General features: G+C 40.8%; 1 protein-coding gene across 6 annotated transcripts in view; it reads right to left on the bottom strand.

Moving 5' to 3' along the window:
- ASTN2 (astrotactin 2) overlaps positions 1-27207 on the bottom strand; it is a 903825-nt gene that overhangs the window by 522207 nt on the left and 354411 nt on the right. For all 6 annotated transcript variants that reach the window (XM_077143577.1, XM_077143583.1, XM_077143589.1 and 3 more), the window contains one exon: positions 6518-6685. In XM_077143577.1, coding sequence (XP_076999692.1) covers positions 6518-6685 — 168 coding nt within the window. The remainder of the gene's footprint in view (positions 1-6517; positions 6686-27207) is intronic.

Raw genomic sequence — 27207 nt, 5'->3', positions numbered from 1 at the left:
GTAGGTTGTAGTTTTCCTTTCATGATAAAGTCCTTTGATACACAATTTTTTTTTTAAATTTTGATGAGTGTCTACATATATATATATATATACACACGAATATATATGTGTGTATATATATATTTTTTTTTACATATAAATAAACGCGTGTGTGTATATATACATATAAATAAGTATCTTTTTTTTACTTGCACCTTGAGTGTAAGGTCTAAGTAACCATTGCCAAGCACAAGCTCCTGAAGATGCTTCCCAGCATTTTCTCCTAGGAGTGTGATAGTTCTTACTCTTATAAAAAGACAGTTCTGGATCACTGAAACAATTATGCACCGTCATCAATTGGGATTTATCTCTGGTATGCAAGAGCAGTTCAACATAAAAAAATCAATTGATGTAACACACTACATTAACACAATGAAGGGAAAAAAACATCACACATTTCAACTGATGCAGAAAAGTCATTTGACAAAATCCACCACCCCTTCTTCATAAAAATACTTAGAACACTAGGAATAGAAAGAAACTTCCTCAACATGATAAAGATGTACATGAAAAACCCACAGCTAATATCCTACTTAATGGTGAAAGACTGACAGCATTCCCTCTAAGATCAGGGACAAGATAAAGATGTCCATTTTCATAGGTGATTTTCAACATTGCACCGAAAGTTCTAGCCAGAGCAATGAGGTAAGAAAAAAGAAATAAAAGGTCTCCAAATTGTAAAGGAAGAAGTAAAACTTTTCCTGTTTGCAGATGAAATGATTCCATTTACAGAAAAACCTGAAAAATCCACAACATTCCTAGAGCTAATAAACAAAGTCAGCAAAGTGGCAGGGTACAAGATTAACACTAAAAAATCAACTGTATTATAATACACAAGCAATGAACAATCAGAAGAACTACATTTACAACAGCAACTAAAAGAAGCAAATATCTAGTTAATAAATCTAACCAAAGATGTTAAGGATATGTATAGAAAACTACAAAACATTGCTAAAAGAAGCAAATATCTAGTTAATAAATCTAACCAAAGATGTTAAGGATATGTATAGAAAACTACAAAACATTGCTAAAAGAAGTCAAAGAAGATCTAAATAAGTGGAAAACATTCTCTGCCCATGGACTGGAAGTCTAAATATTAGTGTTAATAGATTTTTTCTTTCTTTGCTTTAATTTTAAATTGGTTTATGAAACATATTGTGCAAACAGGCTTTACGATGATTACTTAGATTTTTTTTTTTTAATATGCCTATGGATAAGCTAACTAAGATATTCATTTGAGGTAGTTAAGATTTCCATATGTTAATTGTAAAAATATTTGTATCATCATATTTTCCCAAAATAAGGAAAATATTTAGTAACACAGGTCATTATTATGGCAATGCATATATTTGTAAGAATTTTCTACTTTATATTATGAGAACTTTCACAGTTTTGACAGCTGATCAAATGGTATCTAAGTAAGTTTTCAATACTTAGAATTTAAGAACTCTGCTATCCGAATATGTAGATTTTTTTCCCTGCTGCCTTAATGTTAAATTGGTTTATGAAACTTACTGCGCAAACACAGGTTTTACAATGATTATATGGATACTTTAGTCAAATATGCCTATAGTTAAGCTAAGATATCCATTGTTGGTGGTTCTAAGTATATTGTTTGTTTTCTTATATAAAAAAATACGTAAACAATAAAAAAGTCCAAATCACTTTGGTAGCAAAAAAAAAAAAAAAAAAGATATCAATCTTGCCCAAAGCAATTTATAGGTTCAATGTAATCTCAATAAAAATTCCAAGAACCTTCTTTGCAGAAATGGAAAAGCCAATCATCAAATTTATGTGGAAGGGTAAGGAGCTCAGAAAGGCAAAGACAACTTGAAAAAGAAGAACAAAGTTGAAGGACCCACCCTTCCCAATCTTAAAACTTATTACAAAGCCACAGTAATAGAAATAGCCTGGCACTGGCACAAGGGCAGACCTACAGACAAATGGAAGCTAACTGAGAGCTCAGAAATCATCCCTCACAATTACGGCCAACTGACTTTTTTACAAAAGGGCAAAGACTACTCAACTGAGGAAGAATGGTTTCTTCAACAGATGGTGCTGGGAAAAAAAAAAAACAGGTCTCCTTTCACAATACAAGAATGAGGACCCTTACCTCACACCTTATACAAAAATCAACTCAAAATGGATCAAAAATTAAATATAAGGGGTATGTTGTTTTTAATCTGTTCCACACTGTGTTTTTATAATAGCTACTTATAAGCATATTCTTTTATTTTCATGAGAATGTGAGGTCCATGAAGGCAGGCACATTATCCAATTTGGCTATGATTTCCTATAGGATTTAACACAGACACTTAACGAGTTGTGCAATTCAGAAAACCTTGCTTGAAGTGAATCTAAGGAATTGAAGTAAATTCTACAAACTGGGTCTGAATCAAGCCACATGTAAATATATCCTGCCAAAGCATGTTTCCATTTCCATTTCTTACCTGTAGGTAAGTCCTGTTCATTTATGCACTGAATGACTTCTCTGAGTAGGGTGCTTTGCTGGGCATAAATGAGGGAAGGATACAGGGATAAATAAGAATACCATCTCTGACTTTCAGAAGATTATAATTTAGTAGAGAGACACATTTCCAGACAAAAACCTAAGTTAATCCAGTCAACAGATAATTCTGAAAATACTGTGGAAGAAGCATCCATTCTACCTAGGGATGAGAGGTGATTAAGCCTATGTGGGCAGGGTTTTGGAACGTAGATCACTGGAGAGTGGAAGGCATTTCAGACAGAGAGAGGAGCCTGAACTCTAGCCAGAGGTGAGACTTTGTGTAGGGTGTTTCGGGGGAAACTGTAAGTATGAGCATGGAGAATGCAAAGAGGATGTTCTTAGGATGTGGCTGAAATGGAGGATGAGAACAGATAATCCTAGAGGTCAGATGACTGGCCACTAGACAGTTCTTGGTAGCCCAATTTATCTAGAGATGGAGAATATTTCATCTGAGTTCATGGGCAAGTGGACTCAGAAGAAGAGTTTAAATTATTGTAGAAAACTGTTTCAAAGAACATGAGGAGAGAAGATTTCTTTTTCCCGTCCTCCCTTCTTTATTCTCTGTGCATTAATTATGTATATGTCAGGGACTACGTTAAATTTTAGAGATACAGAGATGAGCAAACCATGTGCTTTGATCCCTTCCCTACCCTCAAGAAGCTTAGAGTTTGGTGATAGATCCAGAAAAGAAAAGAACAATGGCTGCAGAGACAGGAACTATGACATTCAGAAGCAAAGAGGGTGCTAAGAGCACAAAAAAGGACCTCTTAATGCTGCTGAGACTGGGGGAAGAGGAGTTAGGGAATACTCTAGGAGGAAGGACCTTTGGGTCTAATAAGAAAAAATAAAAAAGATCCCACAATCTTGTAAAATGGGAGAAAGACATTCCAGGGTGAGGACACAACCTGTGAAGGGATGAAGGCATGAGAGCAGGGTGCCTTCAGGCAGCTACAGGTGGTTGGTGTGGCAATGGTATGTGGCAAATAGAGGAAGAAGATGAGGGGATAGAAAGGGAATATGATCTTGCCAGGAAAATCAAATTCACGAATTTGGAAGCTAGGCCTTTCATTGTGAGTGATATCATGAGAGTACTATTTGGAAGGAAGAAACTTCCTACACCAAGTGTAGTCCTTGGGCCAGAAGCGTCAACAATGGCTCACAGCTGGCTAGCATTGCAGGACTTCAGGTCCCACTCCAGACCTACTGAGGCTTGAGAAGCATATGTTTAGAACACAGGCTCCTGGCCTTAAATTCTGGTGATGACATCTGCTGGCTGTGAGACCTTGGTCCTGTCACTTTTCTTCTCTGGACATCAATATCATCAGCTATAAAACTGAGGCAGGATTCTGGTGATATTCCCAGTTCTAATGGGTGTGTGCATGTGTGTGTGTGTTAATTCTAGGTGATATCAGTGGTAGAGCTGATCAGCTTCAAAATCAACAAATGCCTGCTCCCTGGATGATTCACTGTTTGAAACTATGCACTCAGGACTGCAGCCAATGGAGAAGAAGATAACCTCAGAGTCCAGAATCAGAGGCACATAATTACTCAAGGACTTACCTAGCTGTTGGATAGAGGACAGTGAATGCCTATATGTGTTGGGGTAAGAAGATACTGGCTAAGGGGTAAATGCCTTAAAATAAGTAAAGACTGATTAAGAGAAAGAGGCTTCAGCTGTCTGGTTATATGTCACACTAGAGTTGCAACAAATTTTCCAACTTTTTTCCTTAATTGGTCTATGTAAAGGTTGCAAAACTGCATCAGAGCCAGCTCTTGCCTAGAGGACAGGAGAAAAAGATAACGAGAAAGCCAAGTCCTGGCTCCACTCTGCAGAGATGCATGGGTCAGCCTGGGTAAGCCTGGACCTTCCTCCTGAACTGTGACTCCACTGAGAAGTGGAGGAACGCTGGGATAAAGGGAGCAGACCCTGGACCCAGGCTGCTGGGACCCCTCATCACTACACAGGGGCTGGTCACCATGACATCGGTGTGATGACTTTTCCAGGCAAGCCGGCTAGACTCTTGTTAATGGAATTTGTATTGGTGAAAAGCAACTGATAGAAACTGTAAACTTCCTGGCAGTACAGGACTATTGGAGGAGTAGGAGATAGGGAGAAAGGCGACCTGAGCTTTAATTCCAACTCTGCTTCTAACTTGCTTTGTGACCTTGGCAAGTTTCTTCCTCTCCCTATTGCCTATTTCCTTATTTGTGGGCAATAATAACTACCATTTATGGAGCAACAACTATGAAGAAGATATTGTCCATTTACTGAGCATTTACTATAAATAAGATAGAGTCTCATGGCTTTAAATACCATCCACATGCTGTTGACACACAGATTTCTAACCTCCAGCTAAGACCTTTTTTTTGAATTCAACTTATGCATCCAAATGCCCATTCTCCATCTTTACTTAATCATCTCAAACTTATTATATCCAAAAATCCCTCTTGATTCTCCTCACCTAAATCCTGACTAAAGGATAAATCCATTTGTCCTGTTCAGATGAACAATTTGGAATCACCTTTGATTCCTTTCTATGTCTCACATCCCACATCCAGTAACAAATTCTGTCAAATCTACACTCAAAATACATTGAGAATATGCTACTTTCCTATCATCTCCTTACTACCATGGTCCCCACCACTACCAACTCTTACTTAGAGTAGATAAATGGTGCCCTTGAACTTCACTAAGATTCACCACAAAGCAGCCAAGGCAGACATGTTAAAATGCAGGCCACATTATGTTGCTCCTTTACCTCGAATCCTCCAATGACTTCCCATCTCACTCAGGAAAATCCAAAATCATCTCTGCTCTATAGAGGATCCTGGGACTCCCCCAGTTTTCTAACTTCTACTTCTCTGATTTTACCTTTCACTCCTCCCCTCTCTCACTCCCATCTGGACATACAGGCCTCCCTGAAAGCGCTGAACAAATGGTGTGTTCATTTTGCTCCTGCCACAGAGCTCTGCCCCTTTCTGTCATCTCTGCCTAGGACGCTCGTCCCCAGATCATGGCATGGCTTCCTCCATCACCTCCTTCAGCCGTCTGTCCAAATGCCCCCTTCTCAGAGAAACCTTCCCTAACCAGCATCTGCAACAACAGTACCTCTCCCACTCCCAGCACACTACATTCCTTGTGCTCTGCTTTATTCCTCTCCGCTCAGCATTTACTTCTCTGTTGTAACAACCATCCGACAGGACTTTCTGCAGTGACAGAAATGTTCAATGTCTGTGTTGTCCGAGAAGGCAATCACTGCTCATAGGTGGCAATGAAGAACTTGAAATGTGATGAGTATAACTGGGAAATTGAACATTTATTTTATTTTAGTTTAGTTTAGTTAACTTATATTTAATTTAAATAGTCACATGTGGCTAATGGCTCCCACCATATTAGACAATGCAGGTTTAGTGTCTCCCTCACTAGGATATAAGCTTAATTAGGGCAGGGATTTTGCCTATTTTGTTCATTGCTGTGTCCCCAGTGCCTTCAGAAGGGCCTGGCTATTCAATAAATATCTGTTGAATGAATAAATAAATGAATATGCTAAGAGCTTTCCATGAATAACCTCATTTAACCTTATAACAGGCCTGTGGGTTGCATGCTATTTCATTCTCATTTTGCATATGTGAAAACTGATAGAGCAAGGAAGTGTTTCACTAAATGGACACCCAGGAAATAAGAAACAGAGCTTGGATCTGAACTCAGGAGTATCTGATGACATGTCAAGTGCATTGTTGGAGTTGGACTAGATGCTCCCTCTCTGACTCTGAATTTGCACCTGTAGCACACGGTGCAAGCTCCGACTGGACTGCCGGACCCTTCCCTCAAATACATGATTTGTTTTACAGCTCTGTGCCCTGGGTATCCAGGGTGCAATGTCTTGTCATTCGCTCAGAATCAATGATTTTTTAGACATCCTTTAACCCTCCCTCCCGATCTCCCCAGCCCCACCCCCCATGGCTCACCAGTTTCTGGGTCGCAGAGCTGCTCACAGGCATCTGTCGTCCTCTGGCCACAGAGGTCCCTCACCCACGGCGAGGTGGCATTGATCTGGTAATACAGGGATAACTTGGCCGGGTTTAACCAGTCGGAGATATCCAGGTAGCTGCCTTCACTCACCACGAAGCTGCTCCCTGCGGTAAACAGAGGGAAAGACAGCTACTTTCTCTCCAGCGTTAGGGGACTGATGTGTCTCGCTGCTGTGGCTGAAGGCCAGGAACGGACACGAGCATACAAGTCAGCCCCCTGGCCCCCACCATGTGGCCTGTTTCACTTGTCTATGAACATTTGCGGGGCATTTCCAATGGGCCAGTCATGGTGTCAGGAGCCAAAGGGACAGAGGCAAAGCAGGCATGAGAGAAAGGTCATCAGTTTAGTGGATAAGAGTATGGACCTAGGACAGAGGTAGACATGAGTTCAAATCCCACCTCCACTCTTAATATCCATGTGGTTTTAGGCGAGTCACTCAATGCCTTCTCCCTCTGTAAAGGTGGATATTACTGGAACCCATCTCCTAGGGCTGAAGTGTGAATGAAATAAACTAATGCAGGCCATGTGCTTATCCAGTGCCTTATTTGTTCTAATAAGGAAATGATTGAATATTAAATTTTAAGAGAGAAAAGAAAAGCTGATGTCCCGGTCCCAGGCATTTCCTCTAGAGCAGAGGCAGGGCAGCACCAGTGTGACAGACTGGATGAGCAAGGGAAATATCTCCCAGTCCTCTCAGCTTAGAATTTGATTTGTTTTGTTTGTTCATCTATTTTTGAGGAGGGGGGTAGAGATGGGTGGAAAGAAATCTCTAAGGAAAAGGCTGTAAAGAAAAAACTAGCACCCATGCCATGCAAAAAGTCCTCGGTGGCAGGTGCAAGATGGCAGAGTCCCTCTACTAAAACTAATAAACGAGCTGGAAAAGAAATTGGAATGAACAAAGTGGTAACCCTGGAATCAGAACGGATGTTTAGGACAACTCCAGGGGTGCCAGAAGGAGCAAGAGGCTGCCCCAGGGTCAGACTTTGTAAATGAGAGCATGGCCGGTGGTCAGGCCTCATGGCAGGGGCTGTAGAAAAGGCAGTGGAGACAACGCCCCATTCTGGTTGCTACCCACTGGGGCCAGAGCAGATGGGACTGGGATTCAAGGCCTGTGCGTGGGATTGCTGGGGAGTGTGGAAGCTGGTTCTGTCCTCTGGGCATCACTGGCTTCCGGCTTCTGCCAGCATCCCCCGGACACCCCCGGACACAAAGGGCTACTTAGGACACACACCTTTTGTTTTTCTTTCTTGCATATGAATGTTTCCCGGTTTGGCTGATCTCTGAGGGCCCAGAGCAAATGCTGGCCTTACGCAGCAGTGGCTTCCAGCCTCACCCCATCTTCACGGGAGAAAGAAGCTGGTACACCTTTTCCGGGGGCTAGGTTTACTTTTTGCTCTTTCTTGTTTTTGTGTGCTTTGGTGAATTCCTGAAGACCCAGCACTAATGTTAGTATTGGTTTCTGCCCTCTAAGCAGTGGCAGCATCTGACCTCAAATCAGCAACTAACTGGCATAAAGAGCCAATACAACTGTTTTTATCGGGGTGGGGGGGGGGAGGGCGGGGGGAGAGGAATGTCAATTTTTTTTCTTTCTCTTTTGTTTCTTGTGGGTTTTTTGTGTGTGGGGGGGTCTGGCAAATTCCTCTGGGATCAGCACAGATGCTGGCCTAGTTTCAGTCACAATAGCAGAAGCTTCTAGTTTCCCACTTGAATTTAACTAGAGATGTGGAGAGGCAGCACACTCTTTCTTTTTTTGTTTTTTTGAGGGTTTGCGTGCATGGTTGTTTCGTCTGTTTGTTAGTACTTTTTTTGGCAAAATAATTTTGAAAAGCCAAAATAATTTTGAAAAAGGAAGACAAACCTGGAGGATTCACAGTCCCAATTTCAAATTGTACTACAAAGCTACCGTAATCAAAACAGTGTGATATTGGCATAATGCTAGCCAAACAGACCAATGGAACAGAATTGAAAACCTAGAAATAAATTCACATATATATGGCCAATTGATTGTTGACAAGAGTGCTAAGAACATGTGATAGGCAAAGAACAGTCTCTTCAACAAATCACATTGGGAAAACTGGATAGCCACAGGCAAAAGAATGAATTTAGACCACTGTCATCACTCCATATACAAAAATCAACTCAAAATAGATCAAGGACACAAATACAAGAGCAAAACTTACAGAACCTTAGAAGTATAACCAAGGGTAAATTTTTATGACCTGTGATTCAGAAATGGATTTTTAGATATGATACCAAAGACAAAAACAACAAAAGAGGCAATATATAAATTTGACCTTATCAAAATTAAAAACTATTTGCATCAAAGAAAATTATCAAGCAAGCGAAAAGACAACCTATAGAATGGGAGAAAGTAGTTGCAAACCATGGATCAGAAAAGGGCTTCTACTATCCAAAATATATAAAGAATTTGTGCAATGCAACAACAAAAAGACAAACAACCCAATAAAAAAAAATGGACAAGGAAGATGACTAGACATTTCCTATAAGAAGATATACAAATGACTAATAAGCATAGATGCTTAATATCAGCAGCATTAGGAAAATGCACCTCAAAACCACAATGAGATGCCACTTTACAATAATAAGGATGCTTATTATTATAAATGGAAAAGAAGGGAAGGGAGGAAGAAGGGAGGAAGGAAGGGAGGGAAGAAAGAAGGCGAGAAGAAAGGAAATAGTGTCATAGAGGATGTGGAGAAATAGGAACTCTATTGAACTACTGGTGGGAATGTAAAATGGTATGGACACTGTGGAAAGCAATATGGCAGCTCCTCAAAAAGTTAAATATAGAATTACCATATAACCTGGCAATTTCATTTTTGATATATACTCAGAGAAAGTGAGAAAGGGTCTCAAAGAGAAACCTGTACTCCAATGCCTATAGAAGCATTTTTCACAACAACTGAAAGGTGGAAAAGTCCAAGAGTCCATCAACAAATGATTAGATAAACAAAATATGGGACATACACACAACAGAATATTATGGAAGAACCTTGACAACATTATGCTTAGTGAATAAGTAAGGTACATGTCATGGTCAGGTTCATAGGTCAAATTGGCCAAGTGGTGGTACCTGTTTGTCTGGTTGGGCAAGTGCTGGCCTGTCTGTTGTGATAAGAACATTTCTAGAATTAAATCATGATCATGTCAGCTGCATCCACAGCTGATTCCATTTGTAATCAGCCAAAGAGGAGTGTCTTCTGCAATGAGTGATGCTTAATCTGATCACTGGAAGCCTTTTAAGGAGGATTCAGAAGAGACAGGCTCTATTCCTGCTTCAGCTGGTGAGCCTCTCCTGTGGAGTTCATCCAGACCCTCCATCGGAATCATCAGCTTCACAGCCTGCCCTGTGGATTTTGGACTTTGTGTTCCCGTGGTCACATGAGACACTTTTATAAATTTTATATTTGTGAGTGTTCCCTGTTGATTCTGTATCTCTAGAGAACCCTAACTAATACAGTACATAAGGAAAAATACTGTATGATATCATTCACAAGAGATGACTAGAAACAGCAAATTTGCAGAGACACAAAGTAGATTAGATTAATCTCTAGTCAACTTCTTGGGCTGGGTGGGGTGGGGTGTAAATGCAGAGTGTTTGGAAATAAACAACTTTGGTGTTGGGAAAAATAGGGATAGGAGAACTTAGGAATGAACTTGAAACTGCAGGCTCTATCAGAGTGAAGCATCTGCAACTCAGCTCCAGCCAGTCCTTGTCACCCTGGACTACACCTGCCAGTAGTTTAGATTTTCTTGCAGAGAAGCTGAAAATTCTGATTTTTATTGTAATTTAGCAATTTTTAAAAGATTCCTTAAATTAGTTCTTGAAAGCTGGTTGAAGCCAAACAAAGGACATAGTTTTGTAATCTTTTCTCAAACATGCTCTCATTAATCTATGTGTATGCATATGTTGTACATATTTCTGTATATACATGTGTATATGATATACAATATATATAAAGATAATATATATTATATGCCCACCTACACACATAGACACATACATTATTACACACACTTTTTTGGCTTCTACTATCCAAAATATATAAAGAACTTACACAATGCAACAACAAAAAGACAAAGAGCCCAATAAAAAATAGGCAAAGAACTTGACAACAAATTTCCCATAAGATGATACAAATGGCCAAAAACATATGAAAAAATAGCAAGGAACAGAAGCCCAAGGAATAGAAGCCCATTAGGGTGGCTGCACATTCTGTGTAAATGGGGAATATACGCACATAGCAATAATGCAGAGGTTGAATTTTGTGAGGGAAGTAAAAGAGCCCAGGTAGGACCAGGCTTCACAAAGCTGGACTTAGAAAGTGGTTCTAGATTTATGGCAGATCTAGAGACCTCAGTAGCAGGAGATTTTAATTTTTTTTTCATAATTAAAGTGACTCAGTTTCTCTTCCTGTGTCTGCCTCTGTCTACTCTGGTATCAACCAACAAAATCTTTCCATGTATACAATTAAATTTTCCTACAGTGTGAAATAAATGAACTTGGTTAATAAGTGCCACTCTGCTGGGTCACAGTGGACTCTGCTGGGCGACCTGTGGTTGGGCTCTGCTAGGCTCTGGTGCTTAGCTGTGGTCCAACAGGGAGGTAGGGTCACATGGACCCTTATCTGGCCACCTGACGTTCCAAGACAGTGGGTGGACATGGCAGACAAGGGATATGTTCTTCAATGTGCCCAGATACTATGATTTATATCTATACCATGGAATAAGTACTTCAGAAAAAGCACAGAGACAACATGATTTTTAGTGACTCTGAGAGAGGAGTCTATGTGAAGCAGAAGGAATAATTAGCAGTATAAAGCTCTGAGATAAGGAAATAACCACATTTGACATTGGTCCTAAAGCCCTTGGCAGCTAAAGTAAAAAAAAAAAAAAAAAGTCTGCTGGATTCCACATTTCAAATTTCTGGCAAGAGAAGATATGAAAATCTACCTGCAAAGCCATATACCCCCTGCCTGGGCTTGTGCCCAAACAGAAACATGGGGCATGAGTCCTTGTGCAAGGCACTGAACATCAGTAAGAATTACCTATTTTTCTTTTAAAAAGCAGTCATGCTGTTTAAATGGATAATTCTTGTATTTATTCTCACTAAAGATTGAGAGATGGATATTGAATTGTGTCTCAGGGCTGAGTTTGGCTAATTCCCAATCAAGAATGCTATGCATTGCAGTGATAAAGAGAGCAGTCATTACGACACGGATTCAAATCCTTACTGCTAGTTACTGGCTCTGTAAACTTATTCAAGAAAATAAATTGTCATTTGTCTCATTTGAAAAGTGTGAATGTGAATGTGAATTCCTCTTTCACAAGGATAGCATAAAGATCAAATGAGGCCATGTGTTTGTCTTAAGTCAGGTTCTCTAGAAAACACACTCAAAGGTAGAGAATACGTGCAGAAGGTTTTGAGGACAGTTCTCCAGGGAACAACAATTGTAAGAAGATGAGAAAAGTGATACTGGGCAGATGGAGAAGTTGAACTGACATGCAGTGCAGCAAAGCCCCAGCTGATTCCATGGGACGCTCCAGAGCTGGGGGAGTCCTTTGAAATTGTCCCCAGTCAGGGAAGGTTGATTTATGCTATGCACTAACCAGCTTTGCACCTCTACATTATCCAGTCGTAGGCTGTGGGCTATCCCTGGGGAAGGTCTTGGGTGAAGTGGCCTCATTCAGGAAAGGACAATTCCCCAAGAAGGGCTCACATGAGAGGGGGCAAACACCAATCTTTCTGGTGATTGGGGGGATGATCGCGGGGCCTTGATGGGGGATCTGGGCAACAGCATCAGGACACCCTTTGCGGGGTGTGAAGTGCCTGGCATGTGGTGAAATCTCAATCATCAGGAGCCGTTTTTATTATGGTTTGGACACTTTATGAACTTGGAGGCTTTATATGCAACAAAGTTAAAACTTCTCTCTCGGGCATGATACTACTTGGAAAGGTCTGACTCAAAAGAAGTTTATCCTCAACTTTTCTAAAAAGATACTATCCAAAGTTATACTGCTAGTTTACTGGAAGAAGGGGGACTTCTGTCCTTTGGGTATCCTCTGTGTGTCAATCCCTGGGATGAGTGTGTTATACCTCTGCTCATTTAATACTCACAACAGCTTTGCAGATATTTACCCATTTTACAGAAGAAAAACACGGGGTTCAGAGAAAAATTGATTTGGCCAGATGCGTAAGTAGGAAAATTGGAAACTTAAACCAGGAATATCAACCTACAAAACTGGTGTCTACCCATTACTCCAGGTTGTCCTGAGAAACCAGGGGCTTTATGCACCAGAGTTGCTTTCTAAAGGTCTTTCACTCATCTTCTGGTATACGTGCATTCCTTCCTCTTTAGTTCATATCATACAATGTTGAGGGGTTTTCTGCTTCCTCTCAGACTGTGATTTCCTACAGGGAAGAGGTCATGACTCATTAATTCCTATCAATTCAGCCCTTGGTAAAATGCCTGGCATATATTAGGAGTTTTGTGAATGTCTGTTGAGTGATTTAATGAAACAAAGTCACATGCTTGAGCAGAGGGAAGTTCAACTCACTTCATCATGGGGTCACAAAGGAGGAACACCTCCACACTGATCCCAGAGATTATTATTTTTTTTTAATTCTGTGAGAGCAGATCCAGTACAAACTTCAACTTCACTCTCATGGCTCCTGAGCTCTTATTCACCTCACGTCTTGTGATATGGATGGATGAAACAGGGACACAGGGAGAGGGGTTCAGTGTGGAGGGGCAAGGATATGTGGCAGGGAGAAGTCACACCCGATAGGGACAGGAAGTCACTTTGTGAAAACTTTAATCACGAAGACTTAATCTATACATGCGATCATTTTACCAACACTGACTGAGCTCTAGCTAGCATAACAGACACAGAGATGAATATGAAAAGGGGCAAAACCTTAGAGAAAAGGCATTGCCTTTGGAAATAAACAGCAAGTCAGAAGGGGATCTGGAAGGAATCATGAAAGAGTTGGCCTTTAAACTAGGCCTTGAAGGATGCAAGAGAGAAGAATAAATCAGGTGAAGGTTGAGATGACGCAGCATGGCTATAATGAACTGCCTGTCTGACAGTTAATGTGGTAACCTGGGTGGCATTTGTTCTTATGGTTTGACTCAAGACATGGCCCATCCTCCTTTAATCAGTTTGCTACTTCCTAGGTGTTTAACTCAACTAGCACCTATGCATGCTATATGCAAGAATCATTTGTATATTTGCTCATTTAACAAACAGCTCACGTCCTATATGCCAGGTGCTGTCCCAGGCTCTGGATGAATAAAACATGGTCTCTTTTCCAATGTCTCTTATAGTCTAGAAAGGGAAATAAAAGATGGCAAACCTAAGGAAAAATCTAAATGGTTTCTTTTTTTATTCTTCGCTCATTCTCCCATCTAGATTGTGCATTCCTTAAATGCAGGAACCATGATTTATTGAACTCTGCAATCATCACAGTGCTTAGGATGCAACAGAGGTTCAGCAGACTTAGGTTCTCTTGGGCATGGGTTATAGGGAGGGAGAGAGAAATACAAAGAGAGAGAGAGAAAGAAAGTGGTAAGGAGAAGACAGAGGGAAGGAGGGAAGAGGGAAGATGGGAGCAAGAAATGGAGAAGAGAGAACAAGGTCAAAGACTGGCAAGCAATTCTCGTTGAGTAAACTCTAGCTTTACTTTGAGAATAAAATCTACCCAGGAGAGGAATGAAAATGCTGTTTTCCACAGGTCGCATATTTCTTTAGTTTTCCTCTGGACTCTAATTTTCTTGACTTAATATCAAAAGCAAGCCCCACCCCCTCCCTTTTAGGGTGTCTCTAAGAATCTGTTCTGTGTTCAAATTGATCTCGTAGAGAGCAGTGACTCTGCAATGAAGCTCTGCCAAAATCTCAACTTCAAAATGTCATGTTTCCTTAGTTTAAAATATATATATATGTGTGTGTACATTTTTTTCTCTCCCACTGGCTTGTGGGAATATACATCATCTAATTAGCTAAATGGATTTTCAGTTCAGCCCAATCATTTCCTTATCTAGCATCTGAAGCCCTGTGTTGCTCAGGGGACTGTACGGGCACCAAGGTCCTCATTAACTCTGATCTTCAATTACATTGATTATAAGCCTGCTTCTGTAATTGTGCAGTATAGATCAGAGGTGAGCTGAGGCACTCAGGCCACTTGGTAGTGTTCTCTGCAAAATCACAGGCACATAGGTCTGCAAAGAAAGAGAAAGCTTACAGCTAAGAACTAAAAATACCACGGAAGGAGGTATCACCAGACAAAATTGCCTGGAGAGCCAGACGGCAGCTGCAAATTCCTTTCATTCCACCTCAACTCATGAGATAGACCTCTGAGAACCATGGAGAGAAGATTTCAGAAGGTCTGGTCACAGTGGTGAATGGGGAGCTAAGGAATGAAAGATTGCATGACAGAATGATGGCTGCCACAAAGGAAGCACGAGGGACATTTTTTTTGACCAAGAGTATTCAACCCTCTTTTTTTTTTTCTTTCTTTCTCTGGGTACAAAATGATTAAAGATTTCCTTCCTCCTGTCACATCATGTCTCCTCCTGGATCCCATTAGTCAGGGTCCTGGACTGGGAAAAATGTTTTTTGTCAGTTCAAGGTAAAAATCAAACTGTGATGAAGCAGAAATGAGAACCCTACCTACTATTAGCTGATGGACCCATGAAGAACGGACCCATTCCATCCCTCTCCTGTTCCCAGGCCACCGGTCCCCAAGTCGGGCTTGAAAACATCTCACCCACCTACCACTGATGGAAGGCTATTTAAGGAGTGAGAGATAAAATTTGCAAAAATGAAGAATGGTTATTTTATTTAAACAGCTTGAGGGTCTGTGCAAGTGGGCAGAGCCAACCTGGTGTCTGGGAGCTCTTGGGGTGTGAGAGCAATTCTCTAGGGTCATTACAGGCAGGGTGGTGGTAGGTGTTCTCTCACCAGGGCCTCGAGAAAGTGATCAGCTGCCCATTTCTAACACTTCAGCTTTTGGACATCCCTTTTCAGTTCGACTTCCTTCCTGTTATCCCCCACCCACCAATTTTCTTGGATCAAGTTTAAACTTCTATTTTGACTCTCCCTATCTGTGCGTTATTTGACAAAAAATATCTTCTAAACTTGCCATCTACTCCATTTATTAACCTTTACTTTGTGTCATGGATCTCTTTGACAGCCTGGCAAAGCCTATGGATCCCTTTGCAAGATAAAGTTTTCATAGGTTTAAGACAAAATGCATAGCACTGCAAAGGAAACCAACTGCTGAAACATAGTTCTGTCCATGGATCACTCTGTGGTGCATGAGCCCGGGATAAAAACCCTAGTCTGACCTATTTCCATCCATTCCCCAGATGCACAAGTCTGCTTCCTGGCCTGGTTCCAAACACTTCGATGTCACTGGATGGACAAAGGCGTGGCAGAGTGATTATAGCACATATGCCATCCCACCAAAGTGAGTAAATAAGATGCAAGAGACAAAAGAAAGGAAGAGGTTAAGAAAACATCGAGATATTCCGATATGCGTTCATTTATTTTGAAAGAGAGTCAACTTCTTTCCTTCTGTTCATTTACATGAAAATACTATTCTAAAGTTCTGAAGAAGACAGAAACTTGGTTAAGTTTGGAATCTTCTTATAACAATCATACAACAGACCAGAACTGTATGGTGTTAAGGCAGATTTACTTTTAAAGAATATTTAGAAAACACTGAATTCCTCTAGCCCAGTGGTTCTCAACCTTGTTTTCATTGTCACCCTCTAAGGATCCGTTTTAGGTACTTACCCCTAATCACTGACCCCTATGAAGTTTTAATACCAGTGTACAGATACTGTTTATCTGTTTCTTTACTATATGTATCTATGTGCTATATACATGCAAAGAGTAAGATATTTTGCCTCTACCCCCAAGAATCTATTTTTCTCCCTTTGGGGATGAAGTACCATAGAGAATCCATGCCAAATAGCCCCTTATTTTAGAGTTAAGGAAACTGAGGATTAAGAGAGGGGAAGGATGTGTCCAAGATCCCACAGGATTAGTGAGATATCTACAAGTACAACCTAAATGTTGTGACTCCCGACCTCTCAGGACTTGAGGGAAATGAGGGCCAGAGAGATTAAACTGACTTCCCCAAGGCCATAAAGATGGAAATTGCCAGGGTCAAAGCAGAGTCCAAATGCCATAACTTTTAAGGAGGTAAGTGAACAGGAGGCTAGAGCTTCCCCATTAGAAGAAGAATGGTTTGATAACCTCAAGAGATCTGTGGAAGAAACAAGGAGGAACCCATCAGGAGTTGCCCCAGACAGAGAAGCATGTGGATGCACAGGCGACTGCCATCATAGGCATTTTATTTAGAAAAATAGTTGTTTCCAGGTTGAGCTGTCTCAAAGCTCCTGGCTCTCTCTCACAAATGGAAGTTTCTCTGAAGTGCCAGACCAGCATTTGTTCCCCGCAGTTATTGTGGGTCTACAGTTTTCTATCTTTCCCACCTCAAACTGTGATCAAAGTTTGGCTAGCACAGATTGCCACAGAATTCCACATGCCTTAATGTATCCTAGGTTTTGCTTCAAAGTTGAGTAGGGGTGTCTGAGTCTGGGAAAAAGATGTTTGAAGTTTTGACATTTCAAAAAATTATTTTCTCCCTAGAGATATAACAATTTGGTACCGAATTAGATAACAGGCGGAAAGAACAAAGTCTTGAAGAGTTTCTCATTTTTCTTTCACTTATTTTCAAAAATTTTTAAGAAGAATTCTAGTTCAAGATTAAAAGCAGCTATTTAGTTTTATTTAAGAATTCATTTTTTAAATTTATTTTCACTTTACTCATTACTTTTTGGGAATTTATGCATCAAACTCAATCTCAGTGTAGGATTTCTTCTTGAATGAACATGGTGGACAGTTGCTCCCAAAACTCAAAAATCCTCTAGTTCAGATTTCATACCATTGAAAAATCTCTGTCTCCAAGTATGATATGAGTTTAGATGGGAAGAAAAGGGCTGGACTCCAGAGTCATACAGCTTAGAATTAAATTCTGGACTGTCCACTAGGTAGCTGTGTGACACTGGAAAATAAATCACTTAATTTTGGTAAGCATCCTCCATGTACTTATCTGTTCAATGGAAATAGTGCTTACTAGATAGGGAGTCTGACCATTAAGTTAAATGCACTTATATTGCTTAAAATCAGAAAAATTCTTGGCTAGGGCTTCAATGTTGTTCTATTCCAGGAACACAATCTACATAGCAAATAATGTATTCTATTTATAATTGTATGTATATTCATATATATATAATATGTATTATTGTATATTATATATGTATATAATTGTATAATTGCACTTATCCATTATTTATGCATGCGTATGTATACATACATATATAAACATGCATAATTCTATGAATAAATGTATCTTCTGTGGATGGTACCTCCTGGAGTTGTGCAACATGGCAGTCCTGCCTGTGCACAGTGAGATAATAGCTTTATTAAAAAATAAAAAGACCCTTGCTGTCACCTATCCAGGTTATGCTCATTTCTGCTAGGCTGACTCCCAGAGTTTATCTCAGCACATCTCTGATTTTCACAACATCCCTGAGTGAATTGGGCAGAGCAAGAAAGGGGCTCCTATAACTACAAATGGGTTGCAGGACCAAGTAAACATTATAAATGCCCTAGCAGAATGCCTGGCACATATTAGGCTAAAAAAATGTGGAATGAAAATACAAAATGCGTGGCTGAGATATGACTGGCAGATCGACTGAATATGTGAATGAATGCATCCTGGGACATTCCTGACCCATTACCTTAATTACTTTCTCTTCTCTATTCCCACGTCTTCACCACCGCACTGCTCCCCCTTGCTATAAGAAGCATTTCTTCATGCTTTCCCAAGGAATCTACACAAACATCAGGGGCTTCTTGGCAAAGACAGCTCACAACTGCCAGCACTAAGAATAACCGTATTAGCAATTCTTCCCCAAAACTGCTTCATTACTACAGGATGAGTTCAATGCCAACCAATCAAGTTAGGCAAGGACACCTGGCTGCTTTTGTGGTCTCTTGCTACACACGGGTTTCTTTCTCTCTAGATCTCTTGGTCTCTATTCTCTTTTCTATTTTAGAAATGGCGTCAGTGGAAAGAGCACAGTCCTTGGAACTGGCACACCTTACTACTTAGCACTTGAGTGACCCTTAATATATTTTTTTCCAGCATCCTCACCTAAAAAAGGATGGCTGATACCTCCCTTGCAGTGTTTGCATGAACACTGAATGTGACTGGCCATGTGCCTGACTCATGGAATGCACTTATCAAATGGAAGATTTTACTACTGCTGCTGTTACTAATCTATTTGGTCTTGAAATCATGCTGTAGGGCAAGCAGTCTCCATTTCGCAGACAAAGAAACTGAGGATGAAAGAGCTAAATTAACGTATCTTGAATTACACAGCAAGTAAACTGATGATTCAAAACTAGCACTCATTTCTGCTGGTCTCTGAATCCAGGGCTCAGTCTATAATGCCAGGCTGCCTTTGGTTCTTTTCGCATCAGGGAAGATCCATCCATACTACTAGGATTTTTTTGTGTGTGGCTTCTGTCAATGTTCATCTCTGGCTATTTAAACACCGAGCCCCTCGTGGGGGTGGCTGAATCATAAATCAGACCACGTTAAGAAAAAGAGAAGGAAAGCAAAAGAGAGAGATGGCAGGGGGAGGGTAACCCAATATTGTAATTTAATACTTAATTTCTCCAAAGATATGTAATACATCCTCATGACATTTCCAGGAGATATTTTCTGGAAACTGGACAATAATTCAAATTAATGCTAAGCCTCAATCTAATTGTTTTATGACGCTACAAAGGACTACATGGGGCAAAGCTTCCAAAAAGCAGAGGATTCAATAGTCATATCGATGGAACAGATTTTACTGTCTGGCACAGATGAGAACAGCTGCCTAAATATATAATATTGGTACCTAGAGCAACATAATAAAGGAGATCAGCTATCAGCTCTTCACCAGCCAAACTCTACTAGGAATTATGGGAAAGGTAAGGAGAGAAAGAATAAGATTTTTATTTGCAGGCCAAATGAAAGCCTAGGGGGCTCAGACAGCATATTGCATGTCTGAGATCACCATTTCTAATATGCGATATATTGGGGATGAATTCGTCCATGTTTTCCTGGAGGGATTCAGTGGCATGCAGCCTGAGAGAGACAGCTCTGGAGCCAGACAGAAATAGTTGGAACACCAGCCCTGTCACTTACGTGACAAAATAGGGACAACAATATCTACCACCCTCTCCTATGTGTAAAAGCACATGAAGATGTCCATGGTTTATGAGGAAAGCAAGTTGGTAATATGAAAGACAACGTCATGGGTTGAACTGGGTCCCCCACAAAAGATATGGTAAAGTCCTGACCCCCTGAAATAGTGAAGGTGATCTTATTTGGAAACAGGGTCTCTGTGGATAAAATCAAGTTGAGATCATACTGAATTCAGGTGAGCCCTAATCCAATGTTCCTAATCCAATGTTCTTTGTGTCCTTATATGAAGAGGAGAAGAAGACACAGAGAGGAGAACATCAGTGAAGACAGCAACACCCAGGGAGGAAGGCCATGTGAAGATAGAGGCAGACAGAGTAAGGCAGCTGCAAGCTAAGGAATGTCTGGGGCCATCAGAAGCTAGGAAGGCTCAAGGAAGGATTCTTTGGTAGAACCTTCAGAGGTTCAGAGGTAGAACCTGCCAAGACCTTGATTCTGAGATCCAAGGCTCTAGAACTGTGAGAGAATAAATTTCTACTTTTCAAGCCTTGCAGCTATAGTACTTTGTCATAACAGCCCTTGGAAACTAATATGGTGGGCCATTTAGTGTTTACTGCATTGTCTCCTGATGATACTGCTACCACCACTGCTACTACAACTTTATCACCATTCTCCGAAGATTTGGATAGGAGCAAATCATGGGATATGCATAAAGCTATGGCATTATACCAAATACATACTGGGGTGTCCCAAAAAGGTTCACAATTTCTTTGTTCCTGTCAACTGAGGAATTTGGTCTTTCACCCTTGGAATATGGGGAGGCAAGGGGAGAAGGGAGGTGGCAATTGACTAAATGGAGCCATTGCCTTCCTCCCACATGTGTCCCTCATAGCCCCACCTTCTTGTCTTTGCTCAAGTGTTTCCCACAGCCTGGACTGCCCTCTCATTATATATCTATCTATCTACTGATCTATCTGTCTATCTATCTATCTATAATTACATCAGGTCAAGCCAAAGGCAAACTCTTCCTTCCATGGTCCTCTTACCTGGAAATGGCCTATTTCACCTCCAACAGCCTGGTATATGCTTCTCCCTCCTTACATTGCAGAGTCACTACTGAGGCACTTGAGTTCAGCACCCACTTACTGAGTGTCCTTTATGCAGATAAGCATGCAGATGTGTTCTCTACCTCAGAGGAGAGTGAACTTTCAAAGGGAGAATCCACATCTAAGTCATCTTTGAATTGCCATGTCTAAGTCCAGTGGTTGGCACTTAGTAGTCAACTAGTAAACATTTTTGAACAAATGTATAGATAAGTAATGAATGACGATATCAACAGACTCTTTGCGGAATATTACCATAGATATTATCAAATGGAAATAAAAGAAGCAAACCACACAGTTCTCTCACCGCGTTTTCCATTGGTGCCTCAAATTTCACCTTGAGACTTACTAATGGGCCTTAATAATTGGCAATTTTTGTTTAGCATTTAAGAGAATTATAACAAATTTATACCCCATATCTTATGCAATCCTCACAGCAGGAGATATTAGAAGCTCTGGAATCATACAGATCTGTTTAGCAGCTGGGTGGCCTTAGGCAAATCTATTACCTTCTTTGGGACTAAATTACCTCATTTGTCAAAAAAGGAAAAAGAAGAAACTGCGGAAAATAATGGTAATTACCCTATAGGAAAGAAAAGAAATAAGTTAATGCATGTAGTGCAATTTTTAGGGTGGTTGGTATTCAATTACATTATATTTTGGGCATACATATATGTGTTCTAGGGAGTGATTATCATTCCCATGTCATACATAAAGAAGTTGAAGTCTCTAAAGGATGTTTCTTGTCCAAGGTTACACACAACCATTTCATTGCAAACTTGGAACTAGAATCCAGATGTCGAGACCCCAGGGACTACGCTTCATCTCCTGTCACCTTTCTTTCTCAACAAGATGGTCAGCACATTTAACTTCTGAATATATTTATTTGTATAGTCAAAAATATTTAGCAAGCACCACATGTGTGCCAGACCTGATTATTAGTACCGGGTATTGCGCAGGAACAAAAATGGCCACCAACAATGTACAATGATGGGTAGGAAATGAGCTTTCAACAAGGAAATACACTAACATCTTTATGGACATAAATAAGAATAACTGCTATGGAGAAAGGAACAAGCTATTGTGAAAATACAACATGCTATGTGTGGGTGGGTGTGGGTGTTAGAGTGGTTAAGGAAGGGGGATAAAGTAATGGAATGTTCTTTGCAAAAGGAACAAGACAGGTGAAGTTTCTGATCTAGAAAATAGGTTGGGTTCTGTTTTCAGTAGGAATTCACAATATAGAAAATGATGCTAACTCAACTAGGGGACATAGGGGATTTGGTATATACGTTTACTTTTGCTTTCAAACATAATTGTCCTTTTGGGCATGCTAAGTATCTGAAAGTGCATAGTTAAATACCCAAACATGCATTTGTGAATCAAAATCAAACTCCATGCTGCAATCTCACAAGTTTACACAATGGAAATGGGCATTAGCAGAAGCCTTGTAAATGACCAAACTTACACCAACAAATTTAATTTTTGAAAAGAACTAGCCAATTTTCTACCTTCTTTGTGGCTGCTAAGCTCATTCGGATGATGAAGTCTCCTCTGTCTTTTATACAGAGCCTGGCATGGTGTTTAACAGCAGGAAAACTGAGTCAGGCACCAGGAATCACATTCTGCCCCCATCATTAACTAGCCAAGTGTTAATGATCCAGTTAAATGGGCTTCAGTTCTTCAGCTGTAAAAATGGGGATAATAATCTCATACAAACGTGGGAGGTAATATATGTAAATTAAATTTCTGTTGTTTCAAATTATTCACTTTTAATGCAAATGAGGTACTACATGTAAAGTGCTTACAACAGTACCTGGCAAGTAATAAATGTTAAATAAATGTGAGTTCTTCTTATACTATTTCTACCTACGTATTTTTGATAATTCTATTGTGAAATACATGAACATGCTGCCTTGTTCAAATACAGTTCGGCAGAAACAAACACAATAACCAACACTCCCTATTTAAGCAACATATTAGCGGTAGAAACAGCGGCGTAAACAAAAGCCCATTCTGCGACTCGTTCCTATTTTCCTAATTCCCCGTTCCTACTTAAGACCTCAGCCAGGAGTCAGTCTTCAGCCATGCTGCGGAAACATGCACCCCCGATAGTGGATGCACAAAAACAAGAACACACAGAGCCTCCTGCCTCTGAGGACAGCAACGAAATGACATTAAAAGTGAGTGATTTGAAACAACTGAAATTTAATTAAAAACAAAATTAAAGGTTGTTCCAAGCCGGGCGCTTCAGCCAGCAAGACTCAGAGGAAATTAGTAAGTGCTACTAATAGCTGGATCCAATTCACTTGCCTCTGTGAGGAGAGTCAGAGGAAGGAGATGAATACGCTTTAGACGGAACAATTAAAGATCACTTCTGAGAAATAATCGCGAACAGCATCCTAGGGCAAAAAAGGAACATTATTTGCTGATGTGTTTCTTTCTGAGTTTCTCACCTCCACTATGGGAAAGGGCCCTGAGATTCCCCAGGTATAGCACCTTCTAAGGCAACACAGAAGGACACTGACTTGGAAAACTAGGTTTAAATGGGAGGGAGGGGAAAAGCTATCTAGATAGCATAAGTGCTGGATAAATCTCTTAAAAGAAAATGTCACCCACTGCCAGAAATTCCACTTTAGCAATTTAGTTGTCCTTAGAAATGTAAATACCCGAGTTGCTTAGTACAATGTGAACTGCTCTTAAAGAATGGGCCTTATAAAGTCAACTATGAGCTAGGGGCTGGGGACCCAGCACCAGAACGATTAAAGGAACTATCTGCTGGAATGTCAGGGTAGATGGAGTCAGGTGGGCAATGGGGCAGAGTGGTTCAGTGGGCCTTGTCTGAGACAGTGTTCAGGGGCAGGACCACCCTGGTTCTCAGAGGAGCATGGAGACAGACACAGGAGAAGCAGCAAAAACTAGGTCAGGAAGCAGGAAGATGCAGGAAATGAGCCAAGAGCAATAAATGAGGGAAGAAAAAAAAGTAAGGCTTTGGTGTGACCTGAGCTGGAATACTGAAATTTTTCATGAGTCGTGTCTGGCCAAGCGTGGGGTGGATCAGCTCAATTCAAATACACAGAGTAGGAGCAAATGTCCTCTTGGATCAGCTTAATTCAAACACACAGAGTAGGAGCAAATGTCCTCTTGCATCAGCTCAATTCAAACACACAGAGTAGGAGCAAATGTCCTCTGCTCAGGCTCCGAGTCTGTTTCCTAACTCGTGGTTAAGGCAACACGAGTGCCTATTCCATAGACAATCTGGCCCCTGCTCAGCTCCCTATCCACTTCTCCCACTCTGCCCCAAACACACTCATCTACTTCCACAGGCACCTGAGGGGCTTTGAATTTGCTATTTGCTTAGAATACACTTCTTCTCTTGAAGTCTTCACATCTCAGCTTAAATGCCACTTCAGAGAAGTCTGTCCTGACCATCACGTCTGAGCACAACATCCCACCTCTCAACTTGTTTGTATTATTTTACACCATCTGTTTCCATATTTCACATGTTGCACTACTTATTTATGTATCTTCCTAATTTAATTGGTGTGTGTTCCCCTGCTGAGAATGAAAGCACCATGAAGGCAGGGGATGTGACTTTTTCAGCACATCATCACTATCGCTCCAGGACACAAGACAAACAAGTAATAGATATTGGCTCAATAAGAGAATGTGTTATGCAAAGGTTGAATGAGACAATGTAGACAAAACATCTAGTATGCTGCCTGGCACATCGGAGGTATGTGATGGCTTTAGCTGCTATTTTTATAATCATATAATACGTTAAATAAGATTCTAATTGCAAGATTTTTCCTGAGAAGGGAGAAGGATGGGAACTGAAAAGGGGTCTAGAGGGCTCCAAATGCCAATTTGCTGTCCTCACATTGCCACAAAGATATGCTGGTTGCACAGATGGATCCTACTGGGGACTGAAGATGGGATGGGGGTGAGACTGGGTACTGCTGAAACAAGTCGATATGGGAGAGGAAAGAGGCTGAAGCTGATTCCATTTACATGAACCAAGCCCATTCCAATCTCAAAAGAGTTCTTCAAGGTGGGTGATGAATCTGTCCAAGCCCATCCTATGCTTTAGTGCTCAACTCAACCTCTATTTTCTCCAAGAATCCTTTGTGATCTCCCTCAGTGAGAATTATTTTCTCTGTCTTCCATCCTGTTCCTGATGTGGCTTTGGGGACAATGCAATTTCTGCGCTGGGCTCAAGAGTAGTTTTGAAGACTCCATCTTATTGTCAGATTATGGGACCCAATTTTGGATTTCAAAATAAAATTGTAATAGGGATCATAATCACAGTAAGGATATAAAATGTTCCAGACCAGTTTTGTGAGGTTGTTTTTATCTTGGAAGGGGAATAGATCTAAATATATTGAGCTCCTACTCTATGTCCAGTACTGTGACACATGTGGAGGCTACAAAGGTGGAAAACAGAATCCCTGCCTGGGAACAGCACATGGTTCAGTTGGGAGATAACTAGACAGATGGTTATAATAGGGCATCATCAAGGTTGTGATGGAGATAAAATCGGGAACTCTGAGAACACAGAGCAGGGAACCTGTCTCACCTCCAGGTCAGGTAGTGCTTCCTAAAAGGGGCCACACCTGAGTTGAGTGCTGAAGCAATATAAGGAAGCAGCTAGGTAAAGCAGAGGGGCAAGGATTGGTTTAGACAAAAGCGAAGGATTATTCACAATGAAACAAAGAGAGTCTGGAAGTCATTCAGGAAACACTTATTTTATTTAACCAGAGTGTGGGCCAGAGCTGGGGAATGGGGTAAAATAAGGCCAAAAATAACTCTTAACATTCTACAATCTAGGAAATTAAATTACCAAACTGGTCACTCTGTAACATGCCCATGGCGTGCCCTCACCTTTGTACCCACTTTCTCCCTTTGAAAGTGGTAGAAGCTTCCATTTTTAATTGATTCCATATTTCAAATGTGACTCCAGCTCCAATCACCAGGCCCTGGCCCTTCCTTCCAGCCTCTGTTTCTGCAGCATGTCGTGTGTCCACCCCTTTAATGCCGGATTTGTGTGTTTGCAGGAAATGGCCCATTCCTGGAACCTTCACACTCAGAGGTCGTGTTCGCAGCACTGTGGGTCATCACTTTCTCCATCCTCCATGCTGGCCAGAATACCAGGGTGAAACGTCACCTGAAATACTGCTTGAATGATTCAAACCTTCAGAAGAGCAGTCTTCGAGACCTGGAGAACTAATTTTGCTCACAGAGCACAGGGATGTCTTTCACTAATAATTTTCACCCAAGCAAGGTTAGTAAAGGTCTTCATAGTGAGCGTTTTGCAAAGTTGCTTGCATTTTTTCCACACGAATGTCACCCAGGTAGGCATCTGATTCTTCATCTCACACAGGGAGGCTGCTGCATGAGTGGAATAGTAAAAAAAATAAGCTCAGGCTTGAGTGTGTTTATTATGGGCCACACCTTTGTATTTAACAATCCCTAATCCTCACAGTAACAGCGGGAGCTGAGGTGCTGTCAGAAGCATCCCCACCTTTCAGAAGATGAGGCTGAGCCTTAGAGAAGGTAGAGTTAGGATATGAATCCACGCTGTGTGGTATAAATGCTCAGGTTCTTAACCTCCACACTGCTTGGCCTTGGGGATGACCACTTGGTTGGCCTTGCTCTTTAGGACTTTCCTATTTCCACAACTGGAGTCACCAGCTTCACAGAGATCCCAGGAGGCAGGTTGCCAAGTCGTCGGAGTCTTCTGTCCCTCTTTGACCCCTACTTACAATTAGTTGCTAAATTTCCTTGGTTTTAATTCTATAAGGACTCCATATCTTCCTCCTCACCTCTACAGCCCTTGTTCAGACATTATCATAGGACCATTTAAAAGGAAGCCCTCACTTAGACTATCTGGGTGATGATGTCAATAAAAACAGATATTCCTATTTGCCAAGCATTCTACTCTAGACTTTATAGATGTTATCTCATTTAATTCTCACAACCCTAAGAAGGAGGTAGTATTTTCAGCTCTGCAGATGAAGAAAAAAACTCAGGAGGTTTAACTAATATTCCTGATGCCAAACAGCTAGTAATTCCGTAAATCAGGATTTGAATCCAGATATGTCTGATTCTACTTCCTGAACTCTAAATCATCATCTTTTATAAAAAGCAACAGTGACCCCAACACTCCCTTGCTTAAAAATCCTTCAGTGACTCCAAGACCCCCAACTGCTTCCAAGAAAAAAGGCTAGTAGTT

The sequence above is a fragment of the Tamandua tetradactyla genome, chromosome 2 (genome assembly GCF_023851605.1).
Source record: "Tamandua tetradactyla isolate mTamTet1 chromosome 2, mTamTet1.pri, whole genome shotgun sequence".
NCBI lineage: Eukaryota > Metazoa > Chordata > Mammalia > Pilosa > Myrmecophagidae > Tamandua > Tamandua tetradactyla.
This window is presented reverse-complemented; position numbering and strand designations above follow the sequence as displayed.